At 33.3% G+C, this 16542-nt stretch overlaps 2 protein-coding genes across 2 annotated transcripts; one reads left to right on the top strand and one right to left on the bottom strand.

Moving 5' to 3' along the window:
* The first annotated feature begins 5642 nt into the window (after window positions 1–5642).
* On the top strand, window positions 5643–11171 carry LOC141713351 (KH domain-containing protein At5g56140-like). The gene is made up of 7 exons (XM_074516719.1): window positions 5643–5847; window positions 6653–6738; window positions 8272–8417; window positions 9261–9377; window positions 9462–9578; window positions 10147–10290; window positions 10492–11171. The coding sequence occupies exons 1-7, from the start codon at window positions 5747–5749 to the stop codon at window positions 10639–10641; spliced, it is 861 nt and encodes a 286-aa protein (XP_074372820.1). The 5' UTR covers window positions 5643–5746; the 3' UTR covers window positions 10642–11171.
* Window positions 11172–12537: 1366 nt separating this feature from the next.
* Window positions 12538–15790, bottom strand: LOC141715031 (uncharacterized). Its single transcript, XM_074518519.1, has 4 exons — window positions 15614–15790; window positions 14965–15359; window positions 12760–12876; window positions 12538–12622 (listed from the first exon to the last, which is right to left on the bottom strand). The coding sequence occupies exons 1-4, from the start codon at window positions 15788–15790 to the stop codon at window positions 12538–12540; spliced, it is 774 nt and encodes a 257-aa protein (XP_074374620.1).
* Between the last annotated feature and the right edge of the window lie 752 nt (window positions 15791–16542).

Raw genomic sequence — 16542 nt, 5'->3', positions numbered from 1 at the left:
TCTAAATTAATTAATCAATTTAATTCAATTAATCAATAAATTAATCCTTGCAGATATAATTTATTTTCTTAATTAAATTATATGACTTAATTAATTAATAGAGAATTAATACTAACCCTGAGCAGCATCCATTCTTCTGACAATCTTCTGAAAGTCACTGAGACTTATGAATCAATTCCGCCACTTCAATGCTGACACTCGATGTACTGTCTGGTTCATGAGTGACTAACTTTGGTGACGTTTCTTCATGTCTTGACTTTGATATTCTGATTGAATCCTTGTAAAAAATGATACCTTGACGAGATCTCTGTCACTTGATTAAATCCACGATCTTGATTTATATCACTGAGGCATGATCAAATTCTTGAACTTCTTCCAGTGAATCTTCAAGTCTGCAGATGAACAATGTTTCTTTATTCTTTGACAGATGTTACTTTGTGAGATCTCTCTGATGATTAATCCACTATTTACTTATTACATTCTTATTTGAGTTGAGTTAAATACTCGAATAAACGAGTAGGCTATGACATATGCCTTTCACTGCAGTTGTCCTCAAGTCAAGGTTGGGGATGAGACTGTCAACCCATCATAATTTATCAACAGTGGGAACCCAATACACATGAGTGGAGATCCCTCAAAGTGTATTCAATATGGTAATAACAAGCTGTAAGGATGAATTAGTAGTACCTTTGCTACATAGATGATACTACTGTATCTGAGTCTATCCCCTGTAAACCTAGAAGGTACTGACACTGCTTGAAAAGTAAGAGTGTTAAAACTCTGAATGGGGTCAAGTAATTTGACGAGATAGAGGCAGTATATCTCTGGAGATTCCCAGCTAAGCGAATGTAATTGTGTAGTCGCAATTAGAGGAAATGGTTATTCCTTGAAGCATTCGACGAACATTATCGAGACAAGACCATTAATGTCTCAAATCCGTAGATTGGCACCATAGCCGTTGAATTATCGTCGTCTATGGAACATGGTTATACTAAAAGGATTAAGATTCAAGGTGAAACATTCCATATGAATTCGGTAGCCATTGAAGTAGAGGACTTAGGAGGGTTCAAATCCGGAAGGGTACCGACTCTGAAAAACAAGTCATGATAAAAAACCTGATCGCATTTATGTATGGATTTGTGGGGGATTGTTAGAAAAATTGGATTTTAGATCATAGTTTTATTATATTTTTGACGATTTTGATGATAATCCTTAAATCTAATGATTGAAAGTTGTTCCATGATATGTGAACTTAAACTTTCATGTATGGTTTTAAAAAAATTTCTTAATGAAATCCATAGAGAATTAGAGCTAAACTTAGTGGCTTGAAAGAGCTTGAAAAAATGAGAATGTGTTTTGTCCCACATTGAAAATAAATAAAGGGGGTATTGGCTTTATATAATATCACACACATGGGTAGTGTATAACTACTAAAGTGTGTGATTGTGCATTGTGTTCTTGTGTGCTTCACGCACACACACACACGCGCCGCCGCTCCGCCGCTCCGCCACACACCGGACCAGGTCGAAGGGCGATTTGGGCGAATGTCTCGGCGTTTCGCGTACGCGAGGCGACCTGGGCGATGATTTTATTTATTTGTGATTTAATATTTTAATTAGAATTTATTTAACAGTTTGGACTGAGTTATTACTGTTGGGCTGGGTTTGGATTCTGAATTTGGCTGAGTCACTTTGTAAGTGGGCTTTGTCAGATTCATTAAACCTGGACATTTGTTATATAACTTTGTAACTGATAATATATTCAAATTAAAATTAAATCTGATATAATGTGAGAGGTTAATGAATAAGCTGTTACAATTTTATTTTAAATTCAAAATTATCAGTTTTGATTTATCCATTAATTTACAGTTTAATTCTGATATTAAGAGGGGTGGTCAGTTATACTTAGACTCTACTATAAATAGAGGACTAAGGTGCTGAGTTTTTTACACCACACCCTACATTCTTATTCTCCTCTCTATACTCTATGCATTCCCATATTCAGATAGTGGTTTTTCGAGCGAAGTGAGGTTTCAGTCGAAGTTGAGTTTTCGAGGTGCTACCAACTCAAAACTCGGAGCTGTTTTATCTCGGAGGAGTTGTTGCATAGTATCCCAAACGCAGCACATGGGGACAACTATCTCTTCAAGAGAAGTCAGGGCTTCAAGTAAGGCATGACAACTCAGTTGGTTTCATTTTATTTTCTTGTTGCATTGTAATAGTTGCACACCACTGCTTTCTGTCTTTTCTTTCTGCGTACAAGCTATGGTTACTGGTATACTTTCTTGTTTTTCTTTGTTCTTACAGTTTCTGATTTGCATGTTGTTTACCTACATATTTTTTTTGTTAACTGTTAGCTTGACCTTAACTTGCTAAATACATTATATAATTGTCTCGATGTTACTGTAATAGTCCTTATTTCCAACATCACAAACACTGATTATGTACCTCATCATTCAATATTTAATTAGTCATTTACGTTTTCGGGGGTAATATATAAACTATGCTTTTTCTCTTTCTTTTTTGCATTGTAGCCCTTTCATTATAATTAAATGTGATATTAGTCCCAAGTGTCAAGAACGCGATGACTATTTTCACTAATAAAAATTTATTTATTGTCATCGAGAGATTCGATTCATTATAATTCCGAAACTTGTTGGAACAAATATAAAATAAACAAATCTAACCATTAGAAAAAATTGACATATCTGCAAATTAATGATTCACCGGATAAATCAAAGGATTTAGTATTATTTAAATTATAAAATTGGAAAAAGAAAACAAGATAAACGTGTGAGATGCAGAAGCGCACAGTTTTATTAGATCTAGAGCATCCACCACCACCAAGATCATGGTCATCACTCTGCATCTATCAGGCGCCGAACATGACAAATACTCCCTCTGTCCCTCCCATTTGTTTACACTTTCCTTTTTGGGATGTCCCATCCAATTGTTTACATTTCAAAACTTTCCAAAAATAGTAAAGTTTTTATAATTTTTAAATTAACTACATCCACTATTTTCCTCCACTATAACCACTTTATACATATAATATTAATCGGTCCCACTACTTTACTCATTTTTTCAACTTTTCTCCACTACTTTATCATTTTTCTTAAACTCCGCGCCCCACCCAAATGTAAACATTTGGGAGGGACGGAGGGAGTACAAATTAATTTTCCTCCCTTTTTTTATTTCTTAAAAAGGTGTTTGTACTTGCATAATCGATATACGTTTGTCATTAGTCGGAGACATATAACTAAATTTGATTATGAAAAATTATATTTTAAGAGCAATTTTTTTAATTTCTGAGTAAAAATTATTAAAAAGACAAAACTACCCTCGTGTTAGCACAATAATAAAAAGTAAATAGAAAATAATGAGACATTTTTATCTTTTCAATATTTTTTTTGTTTTGAAAGTTAAATTTTGACTATGAAAATACTACTACCCTTAATTATTTACTACCATTCTAAATTAATACTCCCTCCGTCCCGGCTAGGGCTGTCAAAAAAATTCGAAAAATCTGATATCCGTTCGAAAAATTTACATTCGTATTCGATAAAAAACGGATATTATCAGTATTCGAAATAAAATGGATATTATCTGTATCCGAATCTGGGATATTCGAATCCGAAATCAAATACATAATTAATATTTAAATTATATAAATATATAATTATATATAATTTAAAATTTATTCTATTAGTTTATAGTATGTGTATATGCATTAAATTGTATATATATACAAATTTTACATGATTGTACACATAATTTATACATATATAAATATATCGTTTGAGTTTAATCATAAAAAATGTTATAAGATCATCGTTAATACGAGGGCCATCAAAAAAATTTAAAAAATCCGATATCCGTCCGAAATATCCGCATTCGTATTCAAGAAAAAGCGGATAATATCTGTATCCGAAATAAAAAAGATATTATTTGTATTCGAATCCGACGATTGTGGATGCAGATACGGATATAGGGCCTATATCCGTATCCGAATTATCAGTTTGACAGCCCTAGTCCCGGCTAATTCTTTACGTTTGGTTTGGATACGGAGGTTAAAAAATATATATAAAGTAGTGAAAAAGAGAAAGAAAAGTGAGTGAAGTGGTGTGCCCCATTAATTTTTAATGTATTAAAGGAAGATAGGGAAGTAAAAACAGTGCGAAAAGGGAGGAAAAATGGGAAAATGATGGGATATGTTAATTATTTTTGGTAAGTTTTAAAATGTAAAGAATTGAGTGATATATCATAAAAATGAAATGGTAAAGAAATGATTGGGCGGAGGGAGAAATTGAATGCATGCTAATTTCACCGGTCGATTAATTCTTGCCAAATCTAAATTAACCGTCATCAAAATTTAAAAAATAATTTTTCTAATTTAGTAAACCAATTTATGTGAGTGTGTTGTGTTTAATTCTCTTGTTTCTATAGCTCATTTACATTTTAAAAAGGAAACTGACAATAGTAAATCGAATAATAAAGGGCACAAATTGTCCTAAATATGAATGCATCAAAATATAGAAATCAACAAATCTATATCATTATTATTTTTCTAGAAAAACTAAGAAATAATATCAATTAAGTCAATGGCGTAAAAGGGAAATAGAAATGAAATTTGACAAACCTCATAATCTAGATTTCCAGTCCACATAGTTGGTTGGGGTCATGATTTACACACCTCCTTGAGAATACTACTCCCATCTGATTGCTACACTTCACAATTTCAATTATTCAGATTTCAACTTTCTATTTACTTAATCAATCAATCTCATGGTCAAACATAAACAGTAGGACTAACTAATCAAACTTAAAGTAAATCACCCAAATACTTTCATATTGGCTGTTTCGAAATCCTCGTTATGCAAGCTGTAAATTTGCAGAGGAAAGGGAGGGGGGCAAGCAAAATATATCATGTGAATATATTGAATGATGAGGCCTAATAATGAGGTTTGGACCAGCTTGTCCACCACAATACAACAATGAAATCACACTGTTTGCCTCCTTTTTCATCCTCCCCTTCAGTAATTTACGGAATTCTTATTATTTCAAATAAATATATAACGATTCTAAGTAGGGTCATGGTTAAAATTACCCATTTTTGGGATGAAATTATTTAAAATATTCATTTTCAAAATATATATATGAAACCGTTTTGTTTATGCATTTTATATTTGGGTAAGTGTGATATGCATTTGAAAATTGGGTATGTAAGAAAATTATTAAAGATACACATTTCTAATTTAACTATTACCATTGAGATACGCATACGTATTTTAAAAAAAAAGAAAATTGGATACTTATTAACAAATATGTATCTAATACAAAATATGATATCTAAATTACAAATATGTATACCAAACGGTATTTTTACCTATCCACTTTCAGAATGTACCAAAAAAATATTATTTTTAACATTTTTTCTCCTAAATATCCCTAATTATTTTCTCGAATAATAAAAATATTACATGTAACGTATACAGATATTACACGTAAATATTTGGAAACAGTTCCGGGTCAATTCGATCGGCATTTTCCATATAGTATATTATTTTACAAATTTAGCAGTAAAATTTGCGGTAAAAACAGATTCAACCGCCACAAAAACTCTTGACTGTCCCCATAAGTACACACACCTTTGCTCACACACAACAGTATCAACTATCAATACTTATCTACCCTCTCCACCGACGGTGTTAATTATCGGCGATCTAACGACGATATCGCCGGAAAACATGTCGTCCGGCAGGTACATGGCGTACTCACCTTCCGCTCCTCACTCGCCGCACATCGGTGCTCTTCGCTCCGCCGCTTCTGCTCTCGTCGAGCAGGAAAAGTAAATTTTTTAATCTTCATCACTTCCAAACATATATATACATGTGTTTGTATCTATTATGTGTTTGTAGTTGATCGATCACTTTTTTTAATGAATTAGTTCGTTTTGTATGGATCTGTTGCTCCGTCGTTGTTGATATATGTGTGTGTTATGTATTTGTTGATCTACTGGTTTTATTAAGTTGATATAAGTTTTTAATTTTTAAAATTTACTGTGTGTAGAGGCTGTAAAAGTAATTTTTTAGATTTAACTTTTGAAAATGTGTGTGCAAATTTTGATTATAATCTACTGCAGTTTTCGAGCTGAGTCGCCGCGACTGAAATTGTTTACTGGTGGCTTGAGTTGAGTTAACTGTATCGATTGATTTATGTCACTGAAAATATTATTTTTCTTGTTCTTCGTTAACTAATTTGAGTGGCATTACTTTATGTGAATAAGTGTGTGTTAGCTGTTATATGAGAATTTACTATAACAATCTCAATGCAGATCAAGTTATTATTACATTGCATTAATATTGATAAGAATTTTCTGAAATTTAGCAACACTAATATTTTCTATCTCATGAGTCATGAGTCTGCTTCATATTTGTAGTAAATCCAGAAAACTTGTTTATGCGAAGTTTTTTTTGTATATTTAGAAAACTGTACATGTTTATTCTATAAGTTCTGAATCATTGTTGCAAACTAAGCTGGCATCAAATGTTATGTTCCACTCGTTATCTCGCAATCATGATTCTTGTGGACATCCTTTTTTTCAATATGCATCTTCATAATAGATTGTAATCCAGTTACTTGCATTCTGGCAGGTATCTCTCCGAGCTGATTCATGAACGGCAGAAACTTAGTCCATTCATGCCAGTTCTACCAAATTGCTACCGTCTCCTGAACCAGGGTGAGTTTGGCAATCTTAATACTATTCTTTTTCACTCATATCTTGTTCTGTTTAGAAATATAAAAATTAAGTAAAATTTGATTTAGTATCCAAAAGTTAGTAATTCATTTTTACCCTATGGAATGGAAGTGCCTTTTCTTTCTTTTGTCTACACAGACGATTTGTTATGTTTAATTTTAAACTATTAAATACCCCCCAAGTAGAATAGTTTCCAGTGTCTGTTTCATCATTTTGTGTAGTAAGTTTCTTTCTTCCCTGAATTCGATTTTGTCGAGGAATTAATAATGCTGGTTATCACATGAACATGTTACACTGGCAATGTAAGTGACATTTAGTACTCTCAGACTTTATTTGTTTAGAGGGCTTTTAAACTTCAAATATGACCCACATGTTATGCTTGTTATTTTGGTATTACATAAATACATGGCCGTATTTGTTTTTATTTACCTCCAATCAGTGTTCGGAAAGGTTTTGCCTTGATCTTTACAGTATTCCATATTCTTGTGATTGTACTTGTATATACATTGAAAATGAAAAATTATGTTGGCTGTAATTTTTTTATACTAGAAATGGTAATATTTATTAAACTGTGGCTGTAACAGTTGATACTTATTTTATGAAGTTGTGAACAATTTAATGTTTTGGTCATTTTGTGTAAATCTGGGCAAAAAATTGTTTTTTGGTCTGTATTAGTATCTGCAAGTATGTATGATGTGTTCTTATGACCCTAATGTCTCCTCTTTGTTGATTTGTGAATTTGAGGAATATATTTGTCAAGTCTTGCATACTTTTACAGTGTTAATTCTGAGCTTATATATATATATTGTGATTGATTTTGATATTTTGTACAATAAGAGTTGAAGCACGTTTCATAAATCAAACCCGAGGTATGTTTCACCCTATAAACATATGTCTCTAGGAACCGACAGTTAACGTGCCCTTCCAGGTTTAATGAAGCCCTACTCAGTTTGATAACTGACAAGCTAAGCAGACTTGCTTAATGTTGTCAGTTGACCAAGTTAACCTAACTGCCTTGCTGAGATTTCTTATATATAGAGTGTACTTTTTTAGCTGTTCAGAGTTCAGCTACTTTAGAAACATGATTTTAAGCAGACAGAAGTTTTGCTCGACTGAGTGTTTTTTGGGGATATAGAGTTGAGCCAGGATCCTTCTATCATTGTTGTGATCTAACATTTGACATAAGTTTTTGTATAAATACTACTTAGTTATCTGTCGTGAATCAGCTTGAGTTTAGATGGATGCTGTTGCACAATTTAAATATTTAATCTAATAATTTCTTTTTGAAGGATGCTCTCAGGCCATTTCTTCCAGTGATGTGACGTTTTAACTACATATTTATGTTTCCTTTGCTCTAATAGAAAGATCAAGTTTGTTAAATAGGGGCAGCTTAATATTTTAACTGACCCAGCTAATTTTCCCCTTGTCTGTCCATTTTTTGGTGACTGGCGACTAATCTATTAACAAAAGCTGACTGGTACATCTTATTCTTGAAAATTGACTATTTTGGAGCAGAAATTTTGCGTGTAACCACACTGTTGGGGAATGCTTCAGTTTTAGAACAAAGTGGGATTGAACATGCCAGCCCCCTGGCTTCAGGAGGAATGTATTCTAGTGGAGGAGCCAATGTGAACAGATGGTCATCACCATTCCCATCAGAAGTACGGATACTAACTATTAACATAACCTTTTTGTTTAATCTAATTGTGTACTGTTTCAAGAATCATTTCTGACACACTCTTTTTACATCTAATGCTGACTAGCTCACTTGTTATTCTAATCAAAATTGGACATCGTTCTGCTATAACAGGTAGTTGGACCGTGAAGCTAACAACATCAAGAGTGTAACATAGATTTAACCATGATTCTGATATGAAATTTTAACTGGTTAGATAGTTCTCACATTTTGGGTAAAACTATGTTGTCACGTGATAAATTCTGGTCTGGAGCATTATCCACTTACTGTATCTGGTTTTATGCAATGTGTGCTTGGGTTGCAGATATGTAACTTGTAAGTGTAGCCTTGTAAAAAAGTGGGATTCAAATTGCCTGAAACAATAGTGATGCCTATTGTTCTCCTGTGTGATACTGACACTTAGAATAGTTAGATTTGGTTGATACGTTATGCCTCAGAATAGGTCATGAACCTCTTCTGTTGTTTCTGGATTGATCGAACTCTTAATTATGGCCAGACAAGGAACTAGGATCTTATTTGTTAGTATTTTGCTATTGTATACAACATCGTGTTGTTTGGTTCCACTATTTGCAAGAATAGTATTTGGTGGTTCTAATTGCTTGCAGTTATATAATTGAAGATCTTTTAAGCATATGACATATAGCTAGTCCAATATAGTTTCATGTTTTTTCTTTGGATCTGTGATCTGTCTTGCACAGGTCACTGAGATTAGTTGTTTCTCTTTCATCTAATTATTTTGTGCAGAGAGGCATATATAGAATATATTGTACCTTTTTTTGGGTTAGTAGCTTTCTTGTTCTCTCTTCAGATATCTGGTCTACAGCCATCACCTTCACCGAGCTGGCTTGGTTCTCAAAGTAGTTCATCTGGTCTTATAGTGAAAAGAACGATCAGGGTAGATATACCCGTGGACCACTATCCCAATGTATGAATCTCTGTGCTCTGTTTTACTGTCAATATTTCATTGATGCTTTTAATATGAAACTCTCGTTTTCGTTTCATTTTTTAGTTCAACTTTGTTGGGCGACTACTTGGGCCGAGAGGGAACTCTCTTAAGCGTGTGGAAGCAAATACAGACTGCCGTGTTTTGATCAGGGGACGCGGCAGCATCAAGGATCCAGTCAAGGTGAGTTATCTAGTTATCCTAGTAGAGTTTCTATTGATACACATAATTGTTTTCTTTTTTTTGGCAAAGTAATATATATGTACAAGGGTGAGGGGGAGTGAGGAATTGAACTTCTGAACTTTATAATGGGGAATGTTGTCTTTGCCACAAATATTTACAAGCAATGTGCTCTGGGAATAGGTTTAAGATGCACGTAGGTAAAATTATTGGTCATTCCCATAACTGTGATACCATTGAAGTCTTTATAGAATAGCGAAATAGTAATATCGAAGCATTGATTTTCCATGAAATTTCCTTCTATATAAAAGCCTTCGGGCAAATTAAAATATGTTGTGCAAAACATATGCTACTTTTGGTTACGAACGATAGATTGAATCCTTAAGAAGTATGCGATCTGACTGTGTAAAGTATTCTCTCAATAGACAATCTAATTTTTACTTCTACACATAGAAGAGGGGTCTGAAAATCTGAATTGAGATTTTATGATTTACTGGAAGGCATTTTTGCCAGACCAGTTTCGCTTTTTCTATTCCAATGATTCTGGTTTAATGTAATTAATTACCTACAGGAGGAGATAATGAGAGGGAAACCTGGGTACGAGCACCTTAATGAACCTCTCCACATACTAGTTGAGGCTGAATTACCAGTTGAGATAATTGATACTCGTCTTATGCAAGCACGTGAGATACTTGAAGATTTGCTCAAGCCTGTGGTAATATATTATTCTCTACAATATGTGATGTCTCTTGTAAGCTTGATTTGCTTTTGTATGTGTAAGCAGTCCGTATTTTCAAGTAACATTATCTTTTACTTTTGGGGTGAATTGACAGTAGCAACCTTGGAACATCAGGCCAGATGTCCATAAACAGACAAATATTTCCATCTCTAAATATGATAAAACTCGTTAATGCAGGATGAATCTCAGGATTTCTATAAAAAACAACAGCTACGGGAGCTTGCATTGATCAATGGTACACTTCGTGATGAAAGTTCTCAAATGTCTGGTTCCGTATCCCCCTTCAATAGCAGCCTAGGGATGAAGAGGGCAAAGACCAGGGTGTGATGACTAATCTTAAGTAATGGGCTTTTGGAGCTTGTGTTGTCTCTGCCATTATCAGCAGTCTCCATGCTAAGGAGTTGCTGTATAGGCCAGTCCCTCCAACTGCCATCGGGGCACTGGTACCTTCATGTGTCAGTTCTAACACTTGTTTCTATATGATATGAAGTGTGTTTATCATCTATTTTGGGGAGGTTTAGTGACAGTAAACATATTAAAGGACCAGAGTCTGAGAGATTGCTTGAATATCTTTAGGCAGTTTGGTTATGTAATGGTTTCTCTAAGACTGCCTTGTATTATTGGATTTATTCTAAACTTTTGATGAGAGTTTTGATAGGGTGGGAGCTTGTGAGCATAAGGTATTTGATTTATACAAACGTGTGATGAACAGTAATCTACCCTGTCACGTGTCATCTGGGTCAGGATTGTATTGTATTATATTCTTTTTGCTAGTCTGTTTTGTATTGTATTACCTGCTGCCGTACTGCACCATTTGAATTGTTAAAGTTTGTCAAGTTCTGAAATTTGGCGGTGCCTCCTAATCTCCTCTATTAGTACTTTTTCTGTTTTTCATTTTGCAACACATAATACCTGAGTCCCAGTTCTTCTACAATGTATAACTTTCAAATAATTGTAAATATAACAATGCACTTGCATAATACTTATAAAATCAGAAACCTATACAGATTAGTCTATAGGTAAACTATATTTTACACATCTGTTAACTGCTCAAGTTGATGTTGGATCAATCGTATCTTAAACAATATAAACACTCATTTGGGTAAAAGTACATGGAAGCATGGAACAAAGAAATAAAGAGCTTTTGCTATAAAATAAGTACAAGATCCAAGAATGACATAGCAGCAAAAGAATGTCATGATTGTATACGAAGAGGAAGATAATCAATCAATCTCTGTATTTGAAGAGGAAGATAATCAATCAGTACGAGAAGCACAAGGAGATACCTTTATCCTATCAAGTAACATCCCATATTGATAAGAATAAGTAAGGGTGAGCAGAAAAAATCGAAACCGAAAAAAACCAAACTGCTAAAAAATCCGAAGAAAATCGAACCGACAAAAACCGAATTAGCGGTGCGGTTTCGGTTCCGGTTTTCAATCAAAACCGAACCGAAATTAACCGCACCGCTATATTATATATATATATATATAATATTATGTATATATACATGTATATATTATCATAACCCGGTTCTAATTTTTTGTTAATTATATATTTACTTAACATTAGTATGATAAATTGTATAATATATTACCATAAATTAATTAAGATTCGTACGTAAATACTATTAAATCATAATTTTTTTTAATATGTATATAATCAATTTTATTATATGTTTTCATATATACTCTTTTTTTTTCATTGTTGTGAACATATATTTTTATCATATTTCGTATCTATTATTTAAGATAATATGAATCATACATTCAAAAAAATAACTTTATGAAATATATCAATTTTATTTAACGAATTTTAAAGTGACAAATCTTTGGTGATTAATGTAATATTATCATTTAACTTGATGTTATTTTTTTATCCAACACATTACCAACAAAAATTTGTACAAATAAAAAATTATAAAAGAACCGAATAAAAACCGAAACCGATGAATTGTTAATCAAAACCTAAAAACCGTTTTAAGCGGTTTGATGGCGGTTAATATCAATTAACCAAACCGAACCGCATATATTGGTTTGACTACGGTTAATACTAAAAACTGCACCAAACCGCACCATGCACACTCCTGAGAATAAGAATATTTGTGTCCTTTATAGATACAGGTCAACAACTAATGCGTACCAAGTTACTAGCTTTTTCGGACTAACCTGTGATGTGATGGGTTGTTGAGTCCAGTACACATTCGATTGTGGGCTTGGGGTGTTATATATCATCACTACCGAAACCATCAAGCTGATTGAGCAGTTCAAGCATTGTGCGCTGCACCTCTCTATCCCCATTAACTTCACTGTATTTAAATACCAAAAGTATACATTTCAAGTTATCAACAAATCCCAGTAAATGACAGTAACTCAGTAACCAAAGAATAACTTAAACAGCAGAATTAAGTAGATACCTTTTTTGTAAAAGTAAGACGTGCCATACCTGTCAAACCGTTTTGTCCCAATAGCATCAATGAATATGATGCAAGGGGATTTTTCTTTAGCAAGTTGAAATGCATCACGAACAAGTTTTGCACCATCTCCAGACTCCAATAAACATCTATATACATAAGCATATAATAAAAAACCAGCCACTGCACTGATCATTTCAATTACGAGAGACATGCATAGTTGCGTATTAATGTATAACTTTACGAAGATCTTAGTTTAACTACAAACAATTTATCTTAGCTGAAATCTGAAGCTATAGAGAGACCTGTTGCTTAAATTCTAAATTTCTAAAGTATTTGTATTTAATTAAAGAGTTAATTGCATTTTGCAACCCATATTTTTGTTGAATAACAAAATTATATATTTATTTTCAAAAATACACTTTGCAACTCTTAATTTTGAGACATAAATATAATATGCATCTCTTTAATCATTTTGTTAAAAATATTTATATTGTGGATGGTAAAATTGAAATTCAGCAAAATATTTAAATAATATTTTTTTTAAATTAAACTAAAATTTAGAATTTCAAATTAAAAAAATATTAATGTCAATTATTTTATTACTCAGTATAATTTTTAAAATTTTAAAATATAGATATATTTAGAAACTTTATGATTATATATAAACATATATTTTGCTTAATAAATATATTTTAAGTATTTAGTATTATGATTAATTTATAATATTACTAATTGAAAATAGCTATAATTTTTTTCATGTAAAAAATACATTAAAATAAATATTTAATTAATTTAAAATTTTATTTATTAATATTACATCTCAATTTCAATTTTATAACCGCAATAGATACATGTTATAGTTGATATTGAAAGTTAAGAGTTACAAACTGTATTTTACAAATTAAGTATATTGTTTTGATTTTAAATGAAAGGTGGGGTTGCAAAGTGTAATTACCTATTAATTAAATGATGTGGCAGCTCTTATTGTTTGAAGCAAATTTTGATGTACTCCAAATTTGCTGAGCAAGTGAATCTTTGCAGAACTAATAATATAATATGCACAAACAAACATAAATTCTGATTTGAAAGCACTTATCTACATCTAAAATAATAGATTAGTGATTCAGTATGATAAAGCTAGTAATATAATATTACAAGAGCACATTTTGTGCAGAAATAAGATGTGCGGCAACTCAGACAAGCTTCGTTATAAATTACTTTAATCACTTTACTTCCGTAAATTAAACGATCATCAACCTGTAAAAGATCTAATGTACATAACTGAATCAAGGTACACTTCGAACTTTTCTCATGTGTTGTAATTATTAAAGTCAAGAAATTTGATGATCTGTAGTCTGCACGACTGTACCATTAAAGTTGAACAACAAAATAACAATTCAAATTTTTTCACATCCCAATATAGTTAGATCACAAATTTTACAGGAAGTGGAGTTATTAAGGTGATCACAGCGAAGCTTGGCTAAAAGAGTGGTGAATCTCCTCTATCCTATTTATATACACTGATTTTGCATTTTCATTGTACAGTGTACGATAATTATCTCGTATAATAGATGATCGAAAAACAACATAACTGTCAGGAATTAGTACGTTTCTGACCCAGTTTCTTACTATTTTTGGTGTTTTTTGATTAATAGAGTAGTACAACAACTAGATAATTTGAAATGAGAGCAAAAATGTAGAGTTTAGACAGAGAAGGAGATCAAAGAGAGATCAGAGAGATAGTAGAGAGACTTGAGAAAGAAGATAAGATTAGGGAGAAAGAAATTCAGTTATAGCGAGAAAAAGTTGAGAAAGAAGGAGATGGTGGCAAATATCTTTTCCATATTTTCATTCATAAACTGAAATGTTACAGCTGATAGTCAGGTATTTATAATCTACTCCTTACTAGCAATAGTACTTGAAAAGACCTATTTACCTTTACTAATACTAACAACACACTCCCACTAGTTTATACTATGCAGTCCCTTCCTGACATTTCCTCCCCCCTTGAAACACACCATGTCCTCACGGTGGCAAAAATTCAAGGAAGCTACATTTCAGCAGTTCTTCATCTTCCCGTGTGGCCTCACCAACACTACAACCCCTCCACTGGACTAGCTTTTGATATACCACCTTGTGATCTCTTAGTACATGCCTGCAGTCCAGCTGCCTCAAGGGAGTAAGATCAAATGTACCATGATCATTAACATGTGGTAGCTGTTGTTGAACCTTACTTTGACCAATAGTCCTTCTTCAATTGTGAAACATGAAAAACCGGATGTATTCTTGAAGTCACGGGCAGAGCTAATTTGTAAGCCACAGACCCCACTTTCTCTACAATTTCATATGGCCCATAAAATTTAGCAGCCAACTTCAAGTTTCTTCTGATAACTACATAAACTTGTTTATATGGCTGTAACTTGAGGTATACCCAGTCACCTTTCTGAAATTGCATTTCAGACCTCCTAGTATCAGCATATGATTTTAACTTTGCCTGTGCAACCTCTAGCAGCTCTCTTAGTCTTGCCCATTGTAGTTGTCTTTCAGCTAACAATGTTTCCAAGCTATGAATGTTGGAATCCCCCTTGTCCTGCCAAGCCAAGTGCCTTGGTTTGCTCCCATACACCACCTAATAAGAAGTGGTACTAACAACAGTGTGGAATGTGGTATTATACCACCATTCTGCTGAAGCCAACCAAGAGGACCAGTTTTTAGGAATCTCACTGGTCATAGTCCTCAAATACTTCTCCACACACCGATTTACCCTCTCAGTGCTCCATCTGACTGAGGATGCTAGGCTGAGCTCAGATTCAACCTAGTTTCAGAGAGCTTGGATGAATTTTGCCAAAATTCACTAAAGAACAGGCTATCTCTGTCACTTACTATAGTCTCTGGTAACCCATGAATCCTGTAAATTTGGTCAAAAAACTCCATTGCCAAACTTTTAGCAGTTATGGGGTGAGTTAATGCTATAAAGTGGCTATACCTGCTGAATCTATCAACCACTACCCAAATCACCTCCTTGCCTTTAGATTTTGGTAACCCAGTAATAAAATTCATGGCAATGTCCCTCCATGGTTCTTGAGAAATCTTCAGGGGTTGCAATAAGCCTGGGCTCTTAACATGCTGTCCCTTAGCTTGTTGACACACAGAGCATTCTCTTATCCACCTGCCAATACACTGCCTAATTGTGGGCCAATAGAAGTATTCCATAATTCTTTTAAGTGTGGCCCTTTGTCCTGAATGCCCTCTATATTATGGCAGTGTAGCTTTTCGAAGACTTGTTTCCTCAGCTCTCCAATGCACCCTATCACCCATTTTCCCCTGTACATTAGTAAACCTTGTCTTAGATAGTATTTCTGGGGTCCACTTTTGTCCACTGTCAGTATAGCTATCAATTCTTGCATTTCAGCATCCCCTTCATAACTCCCTTTTATCTATTCCATCCATCTAGGTACCACTTCAGAAATATTGAAACAAGTTTTTATAAGCTCTATATTTGCCTCTGGTGATAACAATATTTCTTTACCTTTCCAATTGAATCTCATTTTCTGCTGATCAAAGTTACATCTTATATCTCTAAGGTGAGACAACCAGCTAACTCCCAGAATTATATGCCAGTGTTCAAGATCAGTCACCTGAGCAGAATGTAAGTTCACTATCCTTCCACTTCATCTTAACATCCGAACACACATATGAGCTGATAATAATTGATGTATTTGGCAACCTTATAGTTACATGATTCTGTTGTTGTACTTGCAGCCCCAAATCTTTACATAAATCAGTAGAAATCATATTCAAGGTACTACCTC

This window comes from Apium graveolens, chromosome 3, assembly GCF_009905375.1.
Source record: "Apium graveolens cultivar Ventura chromosome 3, ASM990537v1, whole genome shotgun sequence".
NCBI classification, from domain to species: domain Eukaryota; kingdom Viridiplantae; phylum Streptophyta; class Magnoliopsida; order Apiales; family Apiaceae; genus Apium; species Apium graveolens.
This window is presented reverse-complemented; position numbering and strand designations above follow the sequence as displayed.